Here is an 18684-nt window from a genome sequence, read left to right as displayed (position 1 = left end):
AAAGAACAACACTGATCAGGAAAGAAATTATATTTTCCATCTTCCAACTGTGCACATTGCAAAAGATGCAAAGTCTGTTAAAAAGGACAGCTTTGAAAAAGTAGTTGCCACTTTAATTTTTACGAGAACTGAACAATGAGATTTTCTGCTGTGTAAATGTTTGGAACTTCATCTCTAATTTGTCAACAGTAATAAATACACAAGCTGTAGAAATGCCAGTCAGGTTTATAGGAACCTAACACTAATATAACTAGGGATAACTCTGCAGAGCAACCGGAAGCAGACAGCAGCAAAGCCCTCTTCACTCTCTGTCCACAGCTGCATTGAGGGTTAAGCTGTGACAAGTCAGCTGAAGGACTTGTCAGTATTATTACTTGGCAGCATCTTAATAAGCTGGAATTTGGCCCAAAGAGATGACACAAAAAACATTTGGCCGTCACACATTTTGCCTGCCGTGGGCTTTTTGAAGCTGAAGGCCCATGATGACTTGGTTTTTCCTATGGTGGGGAAGCAGGTGGCCATGGCCTCCAACAGCCCGTGTCACCCACCTTCTTGATGCAGCGCCAGTGGGAACTATTAGGACCTTCCTTCTGGAATTCAACACCAGACAGCCCAACTTCAGAGATCAGGAGGGAGACCTAACGCCAGTAATTCTTCAGCTAGTAACTCTTCTTCCTGTCCTTTTCCCATGTCTGTGACTCTGACAAATGACTCAGTCACTTGAAGGGCATTGCATACTTAGAGAGCTTCCTAAATTGGTACCAGCCACATCTTAGCATAGCAGGCTCCTGGGACGCAGAGCCGGGACTCAGGCTTTTGGAAAACCAGCTCAGGCTATATGCTTTTGCAATCTGGTGGTAATAAAAACCAGCAGCATATCTCCCAAGTCTTTTTCAGACTGCTGACAGTTCTATGTGTCTAGTATGTAACTGGCATCAGACAAAGGGAGGTAAGCCTATAGAGTCAGAAATAAAAAACACTCACTAAAACAGATGTATTGCAGCTATCATAGTTTCCACTTATTTTTGCACATCTTTAAAAGTTGCCGATCTGAAAGGGGATCAGCTGACTGGCTGTAATCTATAACAAATATGTTCATGTTTATATATGTCCCTAGTTTCCTTCCCCACATGTACACGTTTGAAAAGCCTCGTGTTTTGCAGCCTTCACCCAAACATCTGCAATCATTTATGGAATAAACCAGTCTACCATCTCAGCCTAGGTTTTTCAGTGCACACTACAACTGATGTCATTTTGGTATTTTGGATTTTCAAAAGAAACAAATAGGTTTCTAGGCAAACCACATCACAGAACATGCCATGGTTATCAGTTCAAAGAGCCTCACTGGCTCAGCAGCTAGCGCTGTGTTTCATCACGTCTTCATGAGGTCAGGCAGGGAGATGCTAGCCCAGGAATATACATCTGTGTGTACACAAAGAGCTTCAGTCTTTGGTTGTTCTCTCCCTGACTGCCCCCTGAAATAATCCACTGCAAAGGACAAGAACTGTCAAGTACAGGCTTGGCTAAAGATAGACTTTATTATGAATCATGCTATGTTCTGGAGTGTGGGTGCTTTGTGTGTCATTTTAGGCATGAAGGAAAACAGACTGACTGAAACTGAGATCGCTACTGTGCTATCCCATCACCTTACTATGAAAAGGTCTCTCAAACTTATTCACAAAAGTGTATTCTGCTTATGTTTTGTCTTTCTTCTAGCCCAGAGCTAGGATAAGAAATAAACCCCCTAATGATCCCAGAGTGTGGAAGTAAGACTGGATTCAGGACAGACCACTTAGACCTTCTCTCCTTCAATTTGGCAAAAGAAGCTAGACACATTTTGGATTCCCAAGAGGAACATTCATGGATCCAGGCTCCAGTGAATGACAGATTAGACAGGACACTGCTGAGGCAAAGCAGGACACTGCTCCTGGGGCTGCTGTCGGCTAACCTGAACGTGTTTTCAGTTAGTAGCCTCAGGCAAATCCTGGGCTGATGCCTAAGCAACTTTTCTGAAGCAAATTCAGCTGCGTAAATGAATCTAAGGTATTGTAGTAAGGCTGATGAGAGCATGCTAACAGCTCAGGATTGGTAGGTATTGATTAAACACTTTGCTGACTAATTCTGACAGGCTATGAGTGCTAAAATTATATCAGGCTCTAAAGACATACAGTAAACTCTCTAAACAAACATCCTTTACTAAAATTAGAGGAATAAACTGTACACGGGACTCAAAGGAGTGCTGAGTTTTTTTATGAATACATAAAAGCTTTGGCATAAGATGTTACACTACCTTGGCAAATCGTTTAGAGCCCAGCTGAGCTAGGGAAAATATGGTGTAGGAGATGCTGTGTTTCAGATGAGGTGGAAGGGCTACAGTTTCAGAAGACCACAAACATCAAATGAAGTGTCCTAATACCTTGATGTAAAAACCTTAAGATAGAAATGAAGGAAAAGCAAAAGTTGGCTGTAAGAGTGACTCAAGAGTTTCACCCTTGGAAATCAGTCCTTGTGTTGGCACTGGGACTACTGTCCAGCACTCCTCTTCCCTGTTTGGAGTCTGACATATGCAGGCACACGCTGCTGTGACCAAGATTAATTTTATCGTAGGTTACATGTCCTCAAGAAAGGGCCCCAAAGGGTGGGTGTTGTTTGAAGTAGGCATTCCACAGCACAGGTTTCTAAAAACGTGTTATTAAATAAGAACTACATGAGCTTCGCAAGTCATATTTTCCCAAGGGCAAGATGACCTTTTTTCCCTTGTTTTTACTCCTGAGGTGTGGGATTTCTTTTCACAGACACAGATCCTGAAAGATCCTAGTGAGAAATGATTCTTCACATTACAAATGCCTCCTCTGCTGTCTGTACAAGCTGCCTGGCGAAACCTTCTGAGCTTTAAGGTAAGATCACAGTCATTACTTTTGAATGTAAGTCATGCTTGGCATTGCAGATTTTAACTGTTTGTAGTGCTCTGGTTTTGCACAAATACGACAGCTCCAGTGGTTTAGAGGACTTGTCCTTTCCACAGGCATGTTTATCTGATGAATAAATTCCACATTCATAAGCATGTGACCTTCCTTCATGTCTGCCTCGTCCAAAAATATGGTACTGCTATCCTTTTTTGACTTGAGATGCCAGTCAATTTTGGATTAGATGGTTGCTATCGCTAGGAAAGGACTGTGATGATGGAGTAAGCATCAATCTTTGAATCTTTTATGAAAAATAAAGGGAGTTTGACTTCCTTCAACCCTGGAAGAATCAAAGTGCCAGAGAAATATTTCTCTCTTGCAAATCTAAGCTGCTATCATCACATACTTTAACCAAAAACCAGTCACTCCATATTCCCACTCACCCCCAGTGTCATGTCCTGAGGTTTTCTGTGCTATAGCTAGAATTTTAAATGTACTTGTGAGTTTCTGTTGTTTCTGTCATGCACCAGTAGGTACAGCTCAACAAGTCTATGCCCCAGCTCCTGTGTTTGCTATTACACTTTGGTCTTAAGAGATATTCACTATGTTTTTATGTTTTGGGTGATGACAACATGTTGATTCAGGTCTGTAAAACAGCTTGTTTTCAATATCTGTACTCAATGGAGGACAGTTGCTAGATCCACAAGCTCCTGTGCAGACTCTCCCCCTTCCCCAGCAAGTCAATGTTCTCCAGGCCATCCTCTAGAATTCACCATAAAAGCTACTTTACAAAAAATATTTTTTTCCTTTACCACAGCTCAACAATTCTGTTGCAGAAGAAACACCTGCTCTACTCAGGAGTTGTGAGCAAGTCACATAGAGATGTTTCAGCCACATAAAAATGTCACATGGAAATGTTTAAAAGTCTATAATGAGAACGTTCCCAATGAATGGGCTGTTCACAAAGGATCATTTCAGCTCCTTTCAGAGCATGTATTAAGGACAAGGCTTGACAGTAGTTGTCTTCAGTGGTAGCACTGACACAGATAGATACCTTAGCTACCTCCTGCCCCTTGTGCATGGCTACAACTCAACTTGGACTAAAATACATCAGTTGGATGGTGCTATCAACCAGATCAGATATGTGATATACATTATTGCTTTTACATTCAGGTTTTTTTCCCCTTTTTTATTTTTTATTTTTCAAAAAAGGCTAGATTCACAGCTCAGCTCCAGAAAATAGCCATATTAGCTGAGTTGCAGGGAGCAATGCACTGTGAAGTAGTGACAGACATACTGTATGACAGTGCTGCTTCTGAAGACAGGGTTCTGTCACTATAGCCTAACTTTAGGTGCATGGAGGAGCCCTTGTCTTTTCACTGACTATGAGAGCAGCCCAGGGACATTTATTTATCTAAGCTGAAGTTGGCCTTTTTGTATAACCTTTACTTCTCTCCATATTGCAGGAAGATTCAAATCTGTAGGCTGATTTTTACTTTCAAAAGCAGAAGCAATGTATTACCTTGCAATCAAGAATCAGACCTGAAGTCACAGAGGTACTGATACTTAAATAGGTTTACAAAAACAAGCCTACTTAAACATTTGGTCTGCATAGAGGTTTCTGTGAATTTTATCAGACACCTGTCCCTATCATTAAATACCTAAATATGTTTCTCCTCCTCTACATTTTTTGGTGTAATGAAAATGAGAATTTGATTCTAGTTGTCTCAGAGTTCTTCTTTACCTATCAGAAGAAAAAAGATCTATTGCTTGGATAATTTGTGTACGATTCTGGTCTAATGAATCAACAATTAAACATCCACATTTAATAACACCCAAATCTTTTGAAAGATCTCTACAATGCAAATCATCCACCTGAATGTATGAAGCGTCTTCTATGCTCACCATAATAACAATGTCAAGATCCTCTTTTTGTGCTGGTGAGCTCTGTGAAGCTGACACACCTAAGAAGAGAACAGGCTCATCTCCATTAGCTCTTACACACCCGCAATAAAACTGTTAAAAAAATAGTTTTGTTGGAGAATCCTTCACCTTGGCAGCATTGTGAAAGCCAGGGGTATACAATTTAATACATGGCTCAGCCTGGCTTTACTTTGATATTAGTCAATGAAAGGGTGGTTTTTATAGATTACGTTTTTGAGAATAGAAGAGGACTTTGAAAGTTTCTGCTGAAAAGACAGCTGGATTGTGTAATGAGCAGATCGTCACCTCATATTCCACAGGTGAACCTCAGTATAGTGGCTGTGGAAAGTTAAGCACCATGTAAATAATAGAAACGAAAAGCAGTCAGTGCAGAAGCATTAATTACATGTGGGGAAAAAAGCAGAGAGGGAGCATCTGCTTTAGTCCATTGTCTTGGAAATTCAGTGGCGAACTGGAGAAGCTTCCCACCTGTCCCAGCTTTGTGTGAACTGTAATGGAGTTGGGTCAGTTCATTGAAATGTGTTTTCTAAAAAATACTGGCATAGATTCACCTTGAGGCTGTCAGTGTGTTTTCTTTCAACCAGTTACTGAAAATTGAGCAGTTACAAGAGCCTCTTATTGGTTCCAGTTCAGGGGATTCACTTTTCCTGGTCCAGGCCAGCTGAGACTTTGTGGGCAGAAGAAGGACAGACTTTCAGCAGGCACAAAATACAGGTATATCTGCTGAACAACCAGAGCCACAGCAGTGGTGGGCTGGAGTACAGGTCACTTTGACAATCACTTGGAGGCTCACAGAGCTGTATTTGTTGGCACTGTGCCTTCTGGGTCAAGAGTATGTAGTGTACGTAAGTAAGGAACCTTTTTACTTATGGAAGAAAGTTACAGAGGCAGAACAGTGATGTTCCTCGGAGATCTGAGATCTAATTGTGAAATTCAGACCTATGGTATATTATTGCAGAGAACAGCTCTGCAACTTTTTCTCATCTGTGTTTCTCTGGGTAGAAATACATAGGATTCTGGACAGAAATATAGAGAATCCTATGAAAGTTGCCAAAACCTTAAACTTCCAATGAGTAGATAACCCATTTGCCTTTTTCCCATCTGTATTCCCAGATTTGCCTCAGTGGAAAAAACAGGGCACCTGGGGAGATGGTTGCATCCTGGTCCCTTTCCAGCACACAGCACACCTGGAGACCAGGACTCTGAAGGTCCGAGGACTTCACCAGTTCAGACACAGAGGTAGAGCATGTGCAGATGGACCAGGAAAAAGACTCATTTAATAAATAAGTGCAAATGGTTATTTCTTATTTCCTGCTTATCTGGCTCTGGACACTTTACTGGGACCTTCCAGCACTGCAAATAGATATTCCGAAGTTACTGGACTGTAAGTGGGTGTCAGGCAGCAACTCCTTGGTACAAAGCATGAGCACATTGGAGTCAGCACTGAGAAACGATGAAGAACGCGAACTCTCAAACCTCACTAGAACGAAGAGTTTCACCGTTTACGTTTTTGTAGCGTCGCGTCATCCGAACTTTTTTCTCTTCCCTTCGAAAGCTCAGTCCTGCTATTCCCAAGTCCCGTAGTCCGAGGCTGTCCTTTTCTGCATCTCCAGCAGAACAATATCTCCCTCTGGTGTTCGCCCGCTATTGTTACCGCCTCAGCCACAGCCCGGCAAACCCTGCCCGGTGATGGCCGTGCCAGAAACCCTCTTTCCTCGGTCGATGGTCTTCTAAGCTTTGGGCATCGGGCTCCGGCCGGCCTCAGGGCCGCCCAGGTCTGCAGGTGACCATCACCGCACCCAAGAAAAGTGGATCGGAAAACTCCGGTGCTGCCGAGCGAGCGGCTCCGGGGGCCAAAGGACTCATTAACACGCTCCCTGCCTTCATTTAATTCCACAAACGGTAGGATTATGGTTTATTTGATGAATGCTAGAACTTACCCACGCAGTCCCGAGGGGGGCAGGAGACATAGAGGGATATGTCAAGTGGCTGGATGGTAGTTCAGAGTTAACGAATCGCTCTGCTCTTGGGACAGACAATGTTGAACTGTCATTTGGCTGCAAACTTATGTACAGGAACACTGTCACAGCTTCAAGGCTCAAATTTGACCTACAAGTGAGTTTCAAGCTGCACCTGCAGGCCAAGGAAGCAAAATGGGGTGCAAGGGAATTAAGCTCTGGTCCTTAGGACTAGACCTTGCCTATCTATTGCCATAGATTTAATGCTGAATATTTTTAAATGCAAAATTTACAAGAACATATAAGCTCTTTATGTTCAATATGTATCACACAATAATTTATAAGTAAACACCCAGTGAAATTATTTTTTCCAGATTTTTGCTGTAATCAGTTGACAAAAACAAATCTGCAAGATAAGATGAAGGAAAATAAATGTTTGAGATACGCACTTTGCCAAAGAGAAGAGGCTATTTTCCTGGGCAGTTTAATAGAAATTCCTTCCAAAGACTCATGCGATCATTCAGCTGAGTGCTCTCTCCAACCAGCCCACCGGTTTTTTATATTTGACCTAAATGTCCGGAGGTTTTTTTTTTTTCTTTTTTCTTTTCAGCATATCACAGAACAGGAATCTGTAAGCTGATTATTGTTGCTGTTAATTCGCTTCTGAGTGCAAACATCTTTGCATATTTCAAATACTGGTGTGTGGAGCCGAAATCAGAAAAGTTAAAAGAGCTTGAAAGCGCGTATTAAATCCTGACTGTCTGGCTCCCTCATTCTTGTTACGAATAGCCCTGTGGCAGAAGGCTCCCTGGCCAATGCCTTGTCTCACACAAAGTGTGTAACCATACTACACCTTTGACGTATACATCGACTCCACTTTAAAGTGCTGTAATCTCTTATTCCCTTTGTGTCTCACATAATAATCCTCTTGCACATGGTAATCCACAAAATCACATATGCTCTTGAAAGCTTTTATTTTGGAAATTATTCATATCCATTTTCTGGGCACTAGCAACTAAACATTACAGAAAACCCATTTTTTCTGTCTTTGACCAAGATGGTCTGGATTTTTCGTGTTCCTGATCACTGCTTGGCTGGAACCAGGTCAACAAAATGAGTAAACAGTTTCTAGTTGTCCAGCAGAATGGTAGCGTGCCTACTTTCTGTTTGGTCAAGCCAGAAGTACAACATTTCTGAGACAGTTAACAGGAAACAAGTAAAATGACATTTTCTATTGGGTTGTAAATAGAGAATTGGAAAAAAAAAAGATTTAGTTGTCTAGAATGATTTAAAAATATGTCTTCCTGGACTATTAAACAAACGAGTAAAAGAAAAATTCCCACCTCAGCAGTAATAATCAAGTTCCCTAGCACTGGCATTTTGACATTTACAAAAACACTACCTGCTACTCAAAGTTTATTGGAAGATTAATTGTTTTTAGATATTGCCACCTTAAGTCAGAGGTAGAGGTTGAGACTAGAATTACTTCATCTGATCAGCATGTTTATTTAAAGGATCTAATTGTGACAATAGGTGATGACTAAAATGCGAGTCTCATCAGGTCAAATGTAAGTTTCTAAGTGACATAAACTGCATGAAGTACAGGACATGACAAATATTAGCCTAAGAGTTAAAAAAAATCTTTTGTTTGGTGACAAACGTGCACAGTGCCATAAGGAATTTGTGGCAAGCTAGGAGCAGCACTGAGGTACAGCTTCCAAAGACACAGCAGCACAACCTGCTGATCAGACCTTCTCATGTTGTCTGTCCAAGCCCAGCCAGCTTGCCTCACTCACTCCCTGAAAGTCCAAGCATAGAAATTTCTTCAGGCTTGCTTTTTATGGAGGTCAGGGTCTGCTGCCAGCAGGACAGATCCTAGTTGTACTGCTGACATCTAGGGGAGTTTTACTCCTCTTGCTCCTGTTAGGCAGTGGTCCTTGGGCATGCCCATCCTTAGGCATGGGCACTCATGCGCAACCCCTCCGTGTTGGTCCGTCCTACACAGCCACGTCGTACTCCCCTCTCCTGGGACACTGGGCAGAGCGAGGGATGAGCCGTGGGCTCTGGGTCAGCTGCTGAGTCACGGCAGCTGCCCTGGGGATGATGGATAAATATGCCTGAGCTAAACAGCACAGGTCTCTGGCATCCTGAGTTAACGTTTCAGAGCATTTGTCATTTAATCCTGCGACTTGTGAAGTTTCTCCTGAAGTTTTGTGAAATTCTCATCCTCGTACAAAATCAAAATTACCTTGTGCTTACTTCATTCTGATTATGACCTCTTTTCATAAGTCACAAACCTGAATGCACGCTTCCCAGTTGCAAGAGTCTGAGGGAAGGGGTCTTGGTGGTCTCAGCCTAAGCGGCTTTGAACTTTGTTGGAGGTTTAGGGATGCCCCGCAGACCTGCAGGTCTTTTTTTTGCAGTGAACTGCGGCAGCACGTGTGTGTCACAGCTCAAAGATTGCCACCCAGGCGTAACAAGAACAATAAATAGTACTGATAAACACTCCAAGCTGAAGTGGGCTGCACGTGGGAATCAGCCAGTACTATTTCTAAAAGAAAGGCAGGAAATTAGGCTCTCTTATGCCATTTTAAATGTTTATAGTAAATCAGCAAAATTAATGGTTCTAGCAGAGAGAAACTCTACTCTCACTGAGAAATTCACTGTACTCCAAGCAAACTGGCCAAATATTAATTTCCTCACAGCTGTTTTTGCCATTTATTTCCTTGATTTGCCAAAATTAAGTCAGCTGAATTTTCTCATGAGTGCAAACATTTGTGTTGCAAAAAATAAGAAAAACTCAAGTATTTAATCCATTTTTAGGAAATAAAGTTAACTTAACAACTATAAGTGCTAATCTTCCCATCTCACATGAAAGTCCAGAAACTCCAGACATATTAAACACTTCAGTAACTTGACTGTTTGTATGAAGTTTTAGATTCTGAACATCAAAGGCAAACATCTGATAAAAGGAAGCAGTTTTAATGCAGTGAGCAGAAAAAAAGTGAGGTAAACCACCAAGGGTACAAGCAAGAATCCTAGGAAAACACAAAATGAAATTTTTTATGCAGATGCATCAATGCATATAAAAAAGAAGCAACCTCATCTTTCTTTCTTTAAGAAGGATTAGAAATCCAGTTGTCACAGGGAGAATGCTTGTGCTCTCCTTAGTCCTTATCTAGGTGATGACAAACAGCTCTCGTTTGCCAAAGCTTAGTTAAGTAATCACTGTGCCAAATGTCATTAGCAGCGTACCACAACTTTTAAATTGTGAAATATGTTGCCCTATTCAGTTTCTGAACTTTTAAAATCAGCATACTCACTCCTAAAATCACTGCTTTAATGTTTGTTGATTGAAAAGCAAATTATGGAGTTAAGAGCTAATAGTTATAATTAATACTACTTTTCTTTCATCTTAATTCTTAATTGAAATGAGATTAAATGAAGAGGAATTAAAATAGAAGCCAATATAAATCCACTCCATGTATGTTATTACTATGAGGAGAAGAAAAGTTTAGTATTCAGATGAGAAGCTTAATGTTATCAGCACTTACAAGACTGGAATCAGAATATCCAGATTAAAATTTGGGCTCTAATTGCCTTTTTAGCTCAGCTTTCTCATCAGTGATATGGGACTAATAATCCTTATTTTACTCATTCATAGATTGTTTCAAGGATGAAAAATATCATGTCAATATTGAGTAATGTCATAACTAGTTTTAAAAGTGTGAATGAAATCATGAAGATTTATCAAAAAAGTAAAGAAATAGGGTATTTGAAAGCATAAATGCAGAACATTGAATTCATCAGTAAATAATAATAACAGCCTGCTAAGGAAAATAAATTAATCTTTTTTTCTTCAGTGGCAAGAAAGCAAAATTTCAGAAATCACCATATGACATTTTTTTCAAATATTTCCCCCCAAAGAGGTCCATTCTCAAAATGTTTATGAAGTAATTTTTGAGAGTTGAACCCATTACAGGTGCAACTATCTTTTGATGTATGTATGGGTACAGCCTAAGATTTTCACTTTATTGAGGAGGGGTTGTATAGACAAAGAACAGGAGTAGGGAACAAGTAAAATGTTGTAATTAAATAGCTTTCAAAACACCTAGTGATATATAAAAGAAACTACAAGGTCCTATTTAATTATATAACTGTATTAAAAAAAAGTGACCCCTTCCACTTCGAGAACTCATGGAGAACATAAATGGCATAATGACGTAGCTAACCACGGAAGGAAAAAGATCTCCTTAAAATATTAAAATTAATGCCAGCAAAAATCATCTATCAGAGTTTAAGCTAACAAGACAAGCATAATCAGCTTATTATTTTTCCAAGCAGTCATTAGAACAAGATGAATGACAAACCTTACAAGTTACAGCAATTTATCAGTTGCTCGTAAACTAGTTTAGCTATATTGCCTCAAAAAGTGTGTTGCCAAACATCAGATAATGGTCTGGCTCACTCTTTCACATCATGGATATCACCTGGTTACCTCTTCTCTACAGTGGATTTTCAGGACTCACTCCACTGCTAAACATGGGAGGGAAATGCTTTGGAAAATTTGGCCCTTTAGCTTTTATTATTCCTAATCTGAGCAAAAATTCACACCAACAAGCATGTGCTTACCATTCACAACAATGTTACTTAGTGGACATTGGCAGATTTCCTGTCAGAAAAGACAGTCAAAACCCAAGTCTAACATTTACATTCACGACGGACACACAGAAATTCCAACCCACTTCACACTTTGAAGCATTTCTAAATCAATAAGAAGGCTTAAGCTCCAAGGTGATTTTGGGTATAAACTCATTTGTCAAACTCAAAGTCATCTTATACTCCTTTTTAAAAAAACTTCAGTATCAATTAAGTGAATCAGGGATACAACATGGAAAACCTATGGCAAGGTGCATGCAAAGGTCTACCTTTGCACACTGTTACTTGCTATGGAGAAACATCAATGCATTTTACAAGCTGAGGGTCCATTTGTATACTAAGTAATATGAGGATGAGACTGAACTGACAGAATTTTAAAAGCGACTGTTAAAGTACCAGATTTTGCATGCTGACACGCTTACCTGCATGGTGCTACAGCGTTTTGTCCTGACTGATTAAAACCTGGAATAATTTGAAATTGACCCAATATGACAACAAAACTCCAGCACTATGATACCATAAGTATGCTTCGTTTTTCTGCAGAAAATCAATCTTTTATTAACTGCATTCATGGTTAATATGCCAGTTATCTGAATAAAAATAAGTGTAATGATAGACATTGGTCTAGATATTCAATTTCCACAGAAAAACAAGGAAGAACTTATGATATCATTTCACTGTCATAAAATCCATGAAGATGTCACACTTTGTCATCTCAAAGTAGCTTTAAACCCTTCAGTTAAGACATGCAGGTCTATCATTATGTCAAATCCCAAGCTTTTAACACCAAACACATGATTAGTGTTGTCAGATCTGTCCAAACTCAACAACGTTGGCAGATACTAAATGCACTAGCACCGACTCGGTTGTCAGCAGCTGGTCGGCTCTAGCAGCGCCGGCCTGGGACCAGGTCGGGTTGCTTTCCTGGGAGGGCTCCAGGGCTCCCTGCCTCCCCCTGCTCCTGGCAGACCCCTGGGGTGATCTTCTGGGCTTTCACCTTCTCTAAAAGACCCTGGGCAAGCCCTGAGCACAGGGTGAGCTTTCTCAATGATGGAGGGACAGCGAAGGGATTTAACAGGTGGCTGGTTGCTTGACTTTCTGTTTAATTGACCATCTTAATGCTGCTGAGATCAAATTATGTTGTTTACAGTGTGTCATGAAACACTGCTTTGGACGGGGTATTTTCCGTTGTTATTGAAATCAAGTAACTGAATGCAAAGGGCAGCTGTGCAAGAAACATATTTTGTAGCCAACATCGTATTGTATTACATTATACTACCAAAAGCACACAACGAATGTCAGAGGGTGTAAGTTTTCACCGGCCAAAGTCTTCTGTAGCTGCATCTTTCCTGAATGAAGACACATTATGAGAACAACTGAAAAATACTGCAGAGTTTCAGTTTTCAAAGAATGATTTCTTGTATAGTTATGTGCCCAATTCTATACGGCTCAAACTTTGAAAGCATAGAACTAAATATATGTATAAAACTTAGGAAAGCTTTTCATGCCAGAAATTGATAATTTCAACTTTGATACATCAGGTCCTTACAGGATTTGAAAGAAGCAGCTGCACAGAACAATTAGGCAGCTGGAGATCAACCCTCTGCAGCGATATAAAGCTCCAGTTTCTGAGCCTGCAGGGATATGAGATATCAGATTTTAAGTAGTGACGTCTTAACATGCAGAAGAGCTGTCACTGCTGTTTTCAGTTTCAAGAAGAGGAATTGTTTCTGGGGGTAAAGTCAAATTTAAAGAGGAAACATTCTGGGGGTGTATTAAGGCTAAAGCTGGAAACTCTTTAAAATGGCGAGCATGTTTGAAATAGCATAGTATAGGTCTTCCTTTTAAACATTAATTATCACTACAATTACCTTTTCTGAAATACTTGATATTTAGCCTTGTTTACAAAGTGTTCTAGTGCATTTGTGTGTGATAACTCTTAGGACCCAAAGGCTGGTGACAGCCTGTAAGAACACTTTGTGCCAGTACTTTTCAGTCTCTGCAAATTTATTTCTAATAATAGCTTTTTTTATTTGTAAATTTATGAAGATGATTCATCAGATCTGTAGACCCTTAAATACTGCATGGAGAGCATACAAAAATGCTCTACATATGCTGACACTGAATGCTGCAAAAACTGGGGGGACCTGTCTCAGAGATAGCCAGGTACTATAGGATCCCCAGCATCTGCATTTTCTGCCTATATAAGAACTGCATATGATACTTAAAATTACTTAGACTGAAAACAGCAACCCTCAGTATGAATATGAGTGGTTATAAAACCCGTGTCTTGGAGATCCCAGGGGAAAATGCACACACAGGGGCATAAGCTATAATTTAAACTAAATTTGAGTTAGGGAGAAATCAAAGGACAGAAGATTAGCTATAAAATGTGTATTATATATTTTTCTATATAATCAATATAACCATACATCTGCACATAATACATAAGCCTTCCCAGAGGATCCTGGAAGAACAATAAACGTCCTGTATTCAAAATGTAAAAAATTACAGCCCTAATAAGCCTTAACTTGGCGCCCTCAACTATTTCTTCACAAAATGGCTACTAATTCAGTACACAGGAAAAGCACTGCTCGTCTTAACAGCAACTCTGTCATTCATGGGGTTTTCCTTCTTGTTCAATGTGCAGTTCCCTCATAGATCTACTAAACACAGTTCACCCTACACCCAAAAGACAGAATTACTATATTCCTGGTGGCTAAGCTTTTCTTCAGAAAAATTACTATATTTTAAAAACATCCTTCTGAGGAAAAGAGATGTTAATTACTCCCATTTCAGAGGGGAGGGAAATGAGAAGCAGAACAGTCAAATTCAAGATTACCTACAGTTTTTAGTGCCCAGTTTGAAATGTTATCTAATTTTCCAGATTACCTCACCTCCTACACGCAAGGGAGAGCTCCTTGGGACTTCAGTTCTCAGCACTTCCACAAATCAAGCCCGCATCTCCAGGGAGAGACCTATGAAACAAGGATCTCAAAGCAGGCAGACATGTCTGTGCCTACGGCAGGGTAGTTGGACTAGCTGATCTTTAAAGGTCCCTTCCAACCCAAACCATTCTGTGATTCGGTGACATCTCCAGGAGATGACTCATTTAACATCACGCAGGAGCTTTGTGCCAGAAGCGGGGCAGAATCCGTCTCTCCAGGGCAGCTGTCCATAGGTTTAACTGTGAGAACATTCTTTTTATTGCTCTGGTTCCCTGGTCTTACTTGGTACACACCTTGCTTCTGGCACAAATGAACCTTGGCCTCAGAGGACAACTGCTTCAAAACGTTCAACAGCCTTTTTTATTTCTATGCTGTCTGTTTTATTCTTTGTGCTGTCTTGTTGAATTACTTTTGAGTTTTCTGTATTTTAAAACCTAACTACTTCAGGTTATATTCTGGAAAAACTTAGCAAGTTTTAAAGCTTTTCTGAGTCTTTTTGGGCTCACAGAACAGGCTGAGGCTGATCTATCTCAAAACATCAACAGTCATCTTGCCTTGCCAGTCATCATTCTCCTAACTTTCAGTCCCAGGATGACTGCAGTGCCATTCTGGCTCTTCGTCCATCTCAGAGTCATCAGCAGTTTATAGGTATCCTATGAGATCACTGCATTGTCTTCCTGACATGTTGCTCTCGCAGCTCACCAAGACAGTTTGCTTAGGCAAAACCTTGGTCATTGGTTTTAACATCTGTATTCCAAGGTTCCAGGTGAAAATCTCAACATGGGCTTTTTAATTTAAACAAAGTACATAAGCGTGGAGTGGTGTTCGAGTTTTTTTTCCTCAGTACGTGAAAATCTTTAGCTTTGGAAAAAAAAACTGTCTTGTTGAATAAGTTATAATTATCTTTCTTTTTTAAAGATGACCAGTAAGTGTTTGCATTCTGCTTTAGTCTCTTCACTACGCAGCAATGTTTGCTGCAGAATGACTTTAAGGGAACCAGGCATCCATACATTAAGTGAAGATCTCTGGAAGAAATCATTAGCTATTTGCTTTATGTGATCCCTTTTGTTCCAACATGATACGCATAAGTAAAACCAGTTGTTCTCAGGTCTTCCAAAAGTGATCTCCATCTGCATTGACGGGAAAGGCCAGATTGCTACAGCACTGCTTGGTAGGGCTTACTGCCCTTACTGCTAATGCCAGATCTTCTATCTAGGGACGGGGCGGGTTTGTCTCCACGGGGGAAAAGGCTGCTCGCTACAGAACTAGCTGGGATCATCAACAGGGCTTTAAACTAGATGTGAAGGGGGTGGGGGGTATTATCAGACTTAGAGGATTAACAGCCGAGGACGGCCCTCCATTGTCTGATGAAGGGAGTGTAGGCAGGTGCCTTCGGCCTGCTGCCTCAGTGATACTAGGGGGTGATATGTGTAGTCAAGAGCAACACACAAGTTGCCTAGAGGTTAAAGAGAATCCCAAAATAACAGCTCAGGTAATAAAACTTCCCCCCCTAGGGGTGCCGTGGGGTCGAAAGCCCAACTTACGTGCTTCTATACGAACGCACGCAGTATGGGCAATAAACAAGAGGAACTGGAAGCTCTTGCTATCCGGGGAAACTACGACATAGTTGCCATCACTGAAACATGGTGGGATGACTCGTATAACTGGAGTGCTACCATGGATGGCTACAAACTCTTCAGGAGGGATAGGAGAGGTAGAAGGGGTGGTGGGATTGCCCTGTATGTAAGGGAAGATCTAAACTGTTTAGAGTTAAATGTTGGGGATGACCTAGTAGAATGTCTATGGGTGAAAATCAAAGAGGGGCCTATGAAGGCGGATATTGTAGTGGGTATCTGCTACAGGCCACCCTATCAGGACAGTGAGACTGATGAGCTATTCTTTAAACAACTGGGGGAAGTCTCGCGCTCACTAGCCCTTGTCCTTATGGGTGACTTTAACCTGCCTGATGTCTGTTGGAAGTATAACATGGCAGTCAGGAAACAGTCTAGGCGGTTCCTGCAGAGTGTGGAGGACAACTTCCTCTCACAACTGGTTAGTGAACCGACTAGAGAAGGAGCTCCCCTAGACCTGCTGTTTGTGAACAGAGAAGGTCTTGTGGGAGATGTGAAGGTTGGAGGACGCCTGGGGCTTAGTGACCACGAGATAATAGAATTCTCAATTCTAGGGGAAGTTAGGAGAGGGAACACTAAAACGGCCAAGCTGGACTTTGGGCGAGCGGACTTTGGGCTGTTTAGAAGTCTGGTTAACCAAGTCCAATGGGAGACAGCTCTCAAGGGTAAGGGGGCGCAGGAGGGATGGTTACTATTCAAAAAGGAAATTCTGGAGGCACAGGAGCGAGCTGTCCCTGTGTGCCGGAAGTCGAGCCGCCGGGGTAGAAAACCAGCTTGGATAACAAAGGAGATTTGGGAACATCTCAAAAGAAAAAGGGATGTCTACAAGTCTTGGAAGAATGGGCAGGCATCCAGGAATCAATACAGGGAGGAAGGGAGATGTAGGCATGTAGGGAGATAATCAGGGAGGCAAAAGCCCAATTGGAACTTAGACTAGCCTGCTCCGTAAGGGACAACAAAAAGTCTTTCTATAAATATATTAATAACAAAAGGAGGGCTAAAGATCACCTCCAGCCCCTACTGGACTCAGGGGGTACGTTAGTCACTAGGGATGAAGACAAGGCTGAGGTCCTTAATGCCTTCTTTGCCTCAGTCTTTAATAATAAGGTCAGCAGTTCCCAGGTGAGTTGGCCTTCGGTGTCTGAGTGCAGGGAGGGAGAGCAGATTGAAGCTCCTGTGATCCAAGAGGAACGGGTCAAGGATCTGCTCCTTCGGCTGGATGCCCACAAGTCTATGGGGCCTGATGGTATCCACCCGAGAGTCCTGAGAGAGCTGGCGGATGTCATTGCCAAACCCCTGTCCATTATCTTTGGGCAGTCTTGGCTCACTGGGGAAGTTCCGCTGGACTGGAGGCTGGCGGATGTTACCCCCATTTACAAAAAAGGGCGGAAGGAGGATCCGGGGAACTACAGGCCTGTCAGTCTGACCTCGGTGACGGGCAAAGTCATGGAACAGGTTATCTTGAGTGCTATTAATGAGCACATACAGGTTAACCGGGTGATCAGGCCCAGTCAACATGGGTTTATGAAAGGCAGGTCTTGCCAATCAAACCTGATCACCTTCTATGACAGGGTGACCCGCCTGGTTGACGAGGGAAGGGCTGTGGATGTAGTTTTCCTGGACCTCAGTAAAGCCTTTGATACAGTTTCTCATAGTGTTCTGGTGGAGAAACTGGTAACTGCTGGCCTGGATAGGCACACCCTCCTTTGGGTTAAAAACTGGCTGGATGGCCGGGCCCAAAGAGTGGTGGTAAATGGGGCTAAATCCGGCTGGAGGCCGGTCACCAGTGGGGTTCCCCAGGGCTCAGTGCTGGGTCCAGTTCTGTTTAACATCTTTATCAATGACCTGGATGAGGGGATTGAATGTACCCTCAGTAAATTTGCGGACGACACCAAGCTGGGAGGCTGTGTCGATCTGCTCGAGGGTAGGGAGGCCCTTCAGAGGGATTTGAACAGACTGGATCGTTGGGCTGAGGCCAATGGCATGAGCTTTAATAAGGCCAAGTGCAGAGTCCTTCACTTGGGGTATAAAAACCCCAAGCATCGCTATAGGCTCGGGGAGGAGTGGCTGGAGAGCTGCCTGGCGGAGAAGGACCTGGGGGTGTTGGTTGACTATCGGCTTGATATGAGCCAGCAGTGTGCCCAGGTGGCCAAAAAGGCCAATGGGATACTGGCATGTATCAAGAATAGTGTGACCAGCAGGAGCAGGGAAGTGATCCTGCCCCTGTACTCGGCACTGGTGAGGCCGCACCTGGAATATTGTGTCCAGTTTTGGGCCCCTCGCTTTAAGAGAGATATTGAGCTCCTGGAGCGAGTCCAAAGAAGGGCAACTAAACTGGTCAAGGGGCTGGAAAATAAAACTTATGAGGAGCGGCTGAGGGAGTTGGGGCTGTTTAGCCTGGAGAAGAGGAGGCTGAGGGGAGACCTGATTACGGCCTATAAATACTTGAGAAAAGATGGTGGGGAGGTAGGGGAAGGGCTCTTTACATTAGTGATGGGAGATAGAACAAGAGGAAATGGGCATAAGCTTAGTCAGGGGAGATTCAGGTTGGATGTTAGGAAGTATTTCTTCTCTGAAAGGGTTGTCAGCCACTGGAATAAGCTGCCCAGGGAAGTGGTTGAGTCCCCATCCCTGGATG

At 42.1% G+C, this 18684-nt stretch overlaps 1 protein-coding gene across 5 annotated transcripts in view; it reads right to left on the bottom strand.

Annotated features, from left to right (window-relative positions):
* DLGAP1 (DLG associated protein 1) overlaps window positions 1–18684 on the bottom strand; it is a 143804-nt gene that overhangs the window by 60650 nt on the left and 64470 nt on the right. For 2 of the 5 annotated variants that reach the window (XM_009981976.2, XM_009981979.2), the window contains exon 5: window positions 14761–14786. The exons of 2 other annotated variants lie outside the window; for them this stretch is intronic. In XM_009981976.2, coding sequence (XP_009980278.2) covers window positions 14761–14786 — 26 coding nt within the window. Of the gene's footprint in view, window positions 1–4729; window positions 4871–14760; window positions 14787–18684 lie in introns of all 5 variants that reach the window. One more of the 5 variants, XM_086609217.1, reaches the window with a different exon arrangement.

The sequence above is a fragment of the Tauraco erythrolophus genome, chromosome 3 (assembly GCF_009769465.1).
Source record: "Tauraco erythrolophus isolate bTauEry1 chromosome 3, bTauEry1.pri, whole genome shotgun sequence".
NCBI classification, from domain to species: domain Eukaryota; kingdom Metazoa; phylum Chordata; class Aves; order Musophagiformes; family Musophagidae; genus Tauraco; species Tauraco erythrolophus.
This window is presented reverse-complemented; position numbering and strand designations above follow the sequence as displayed.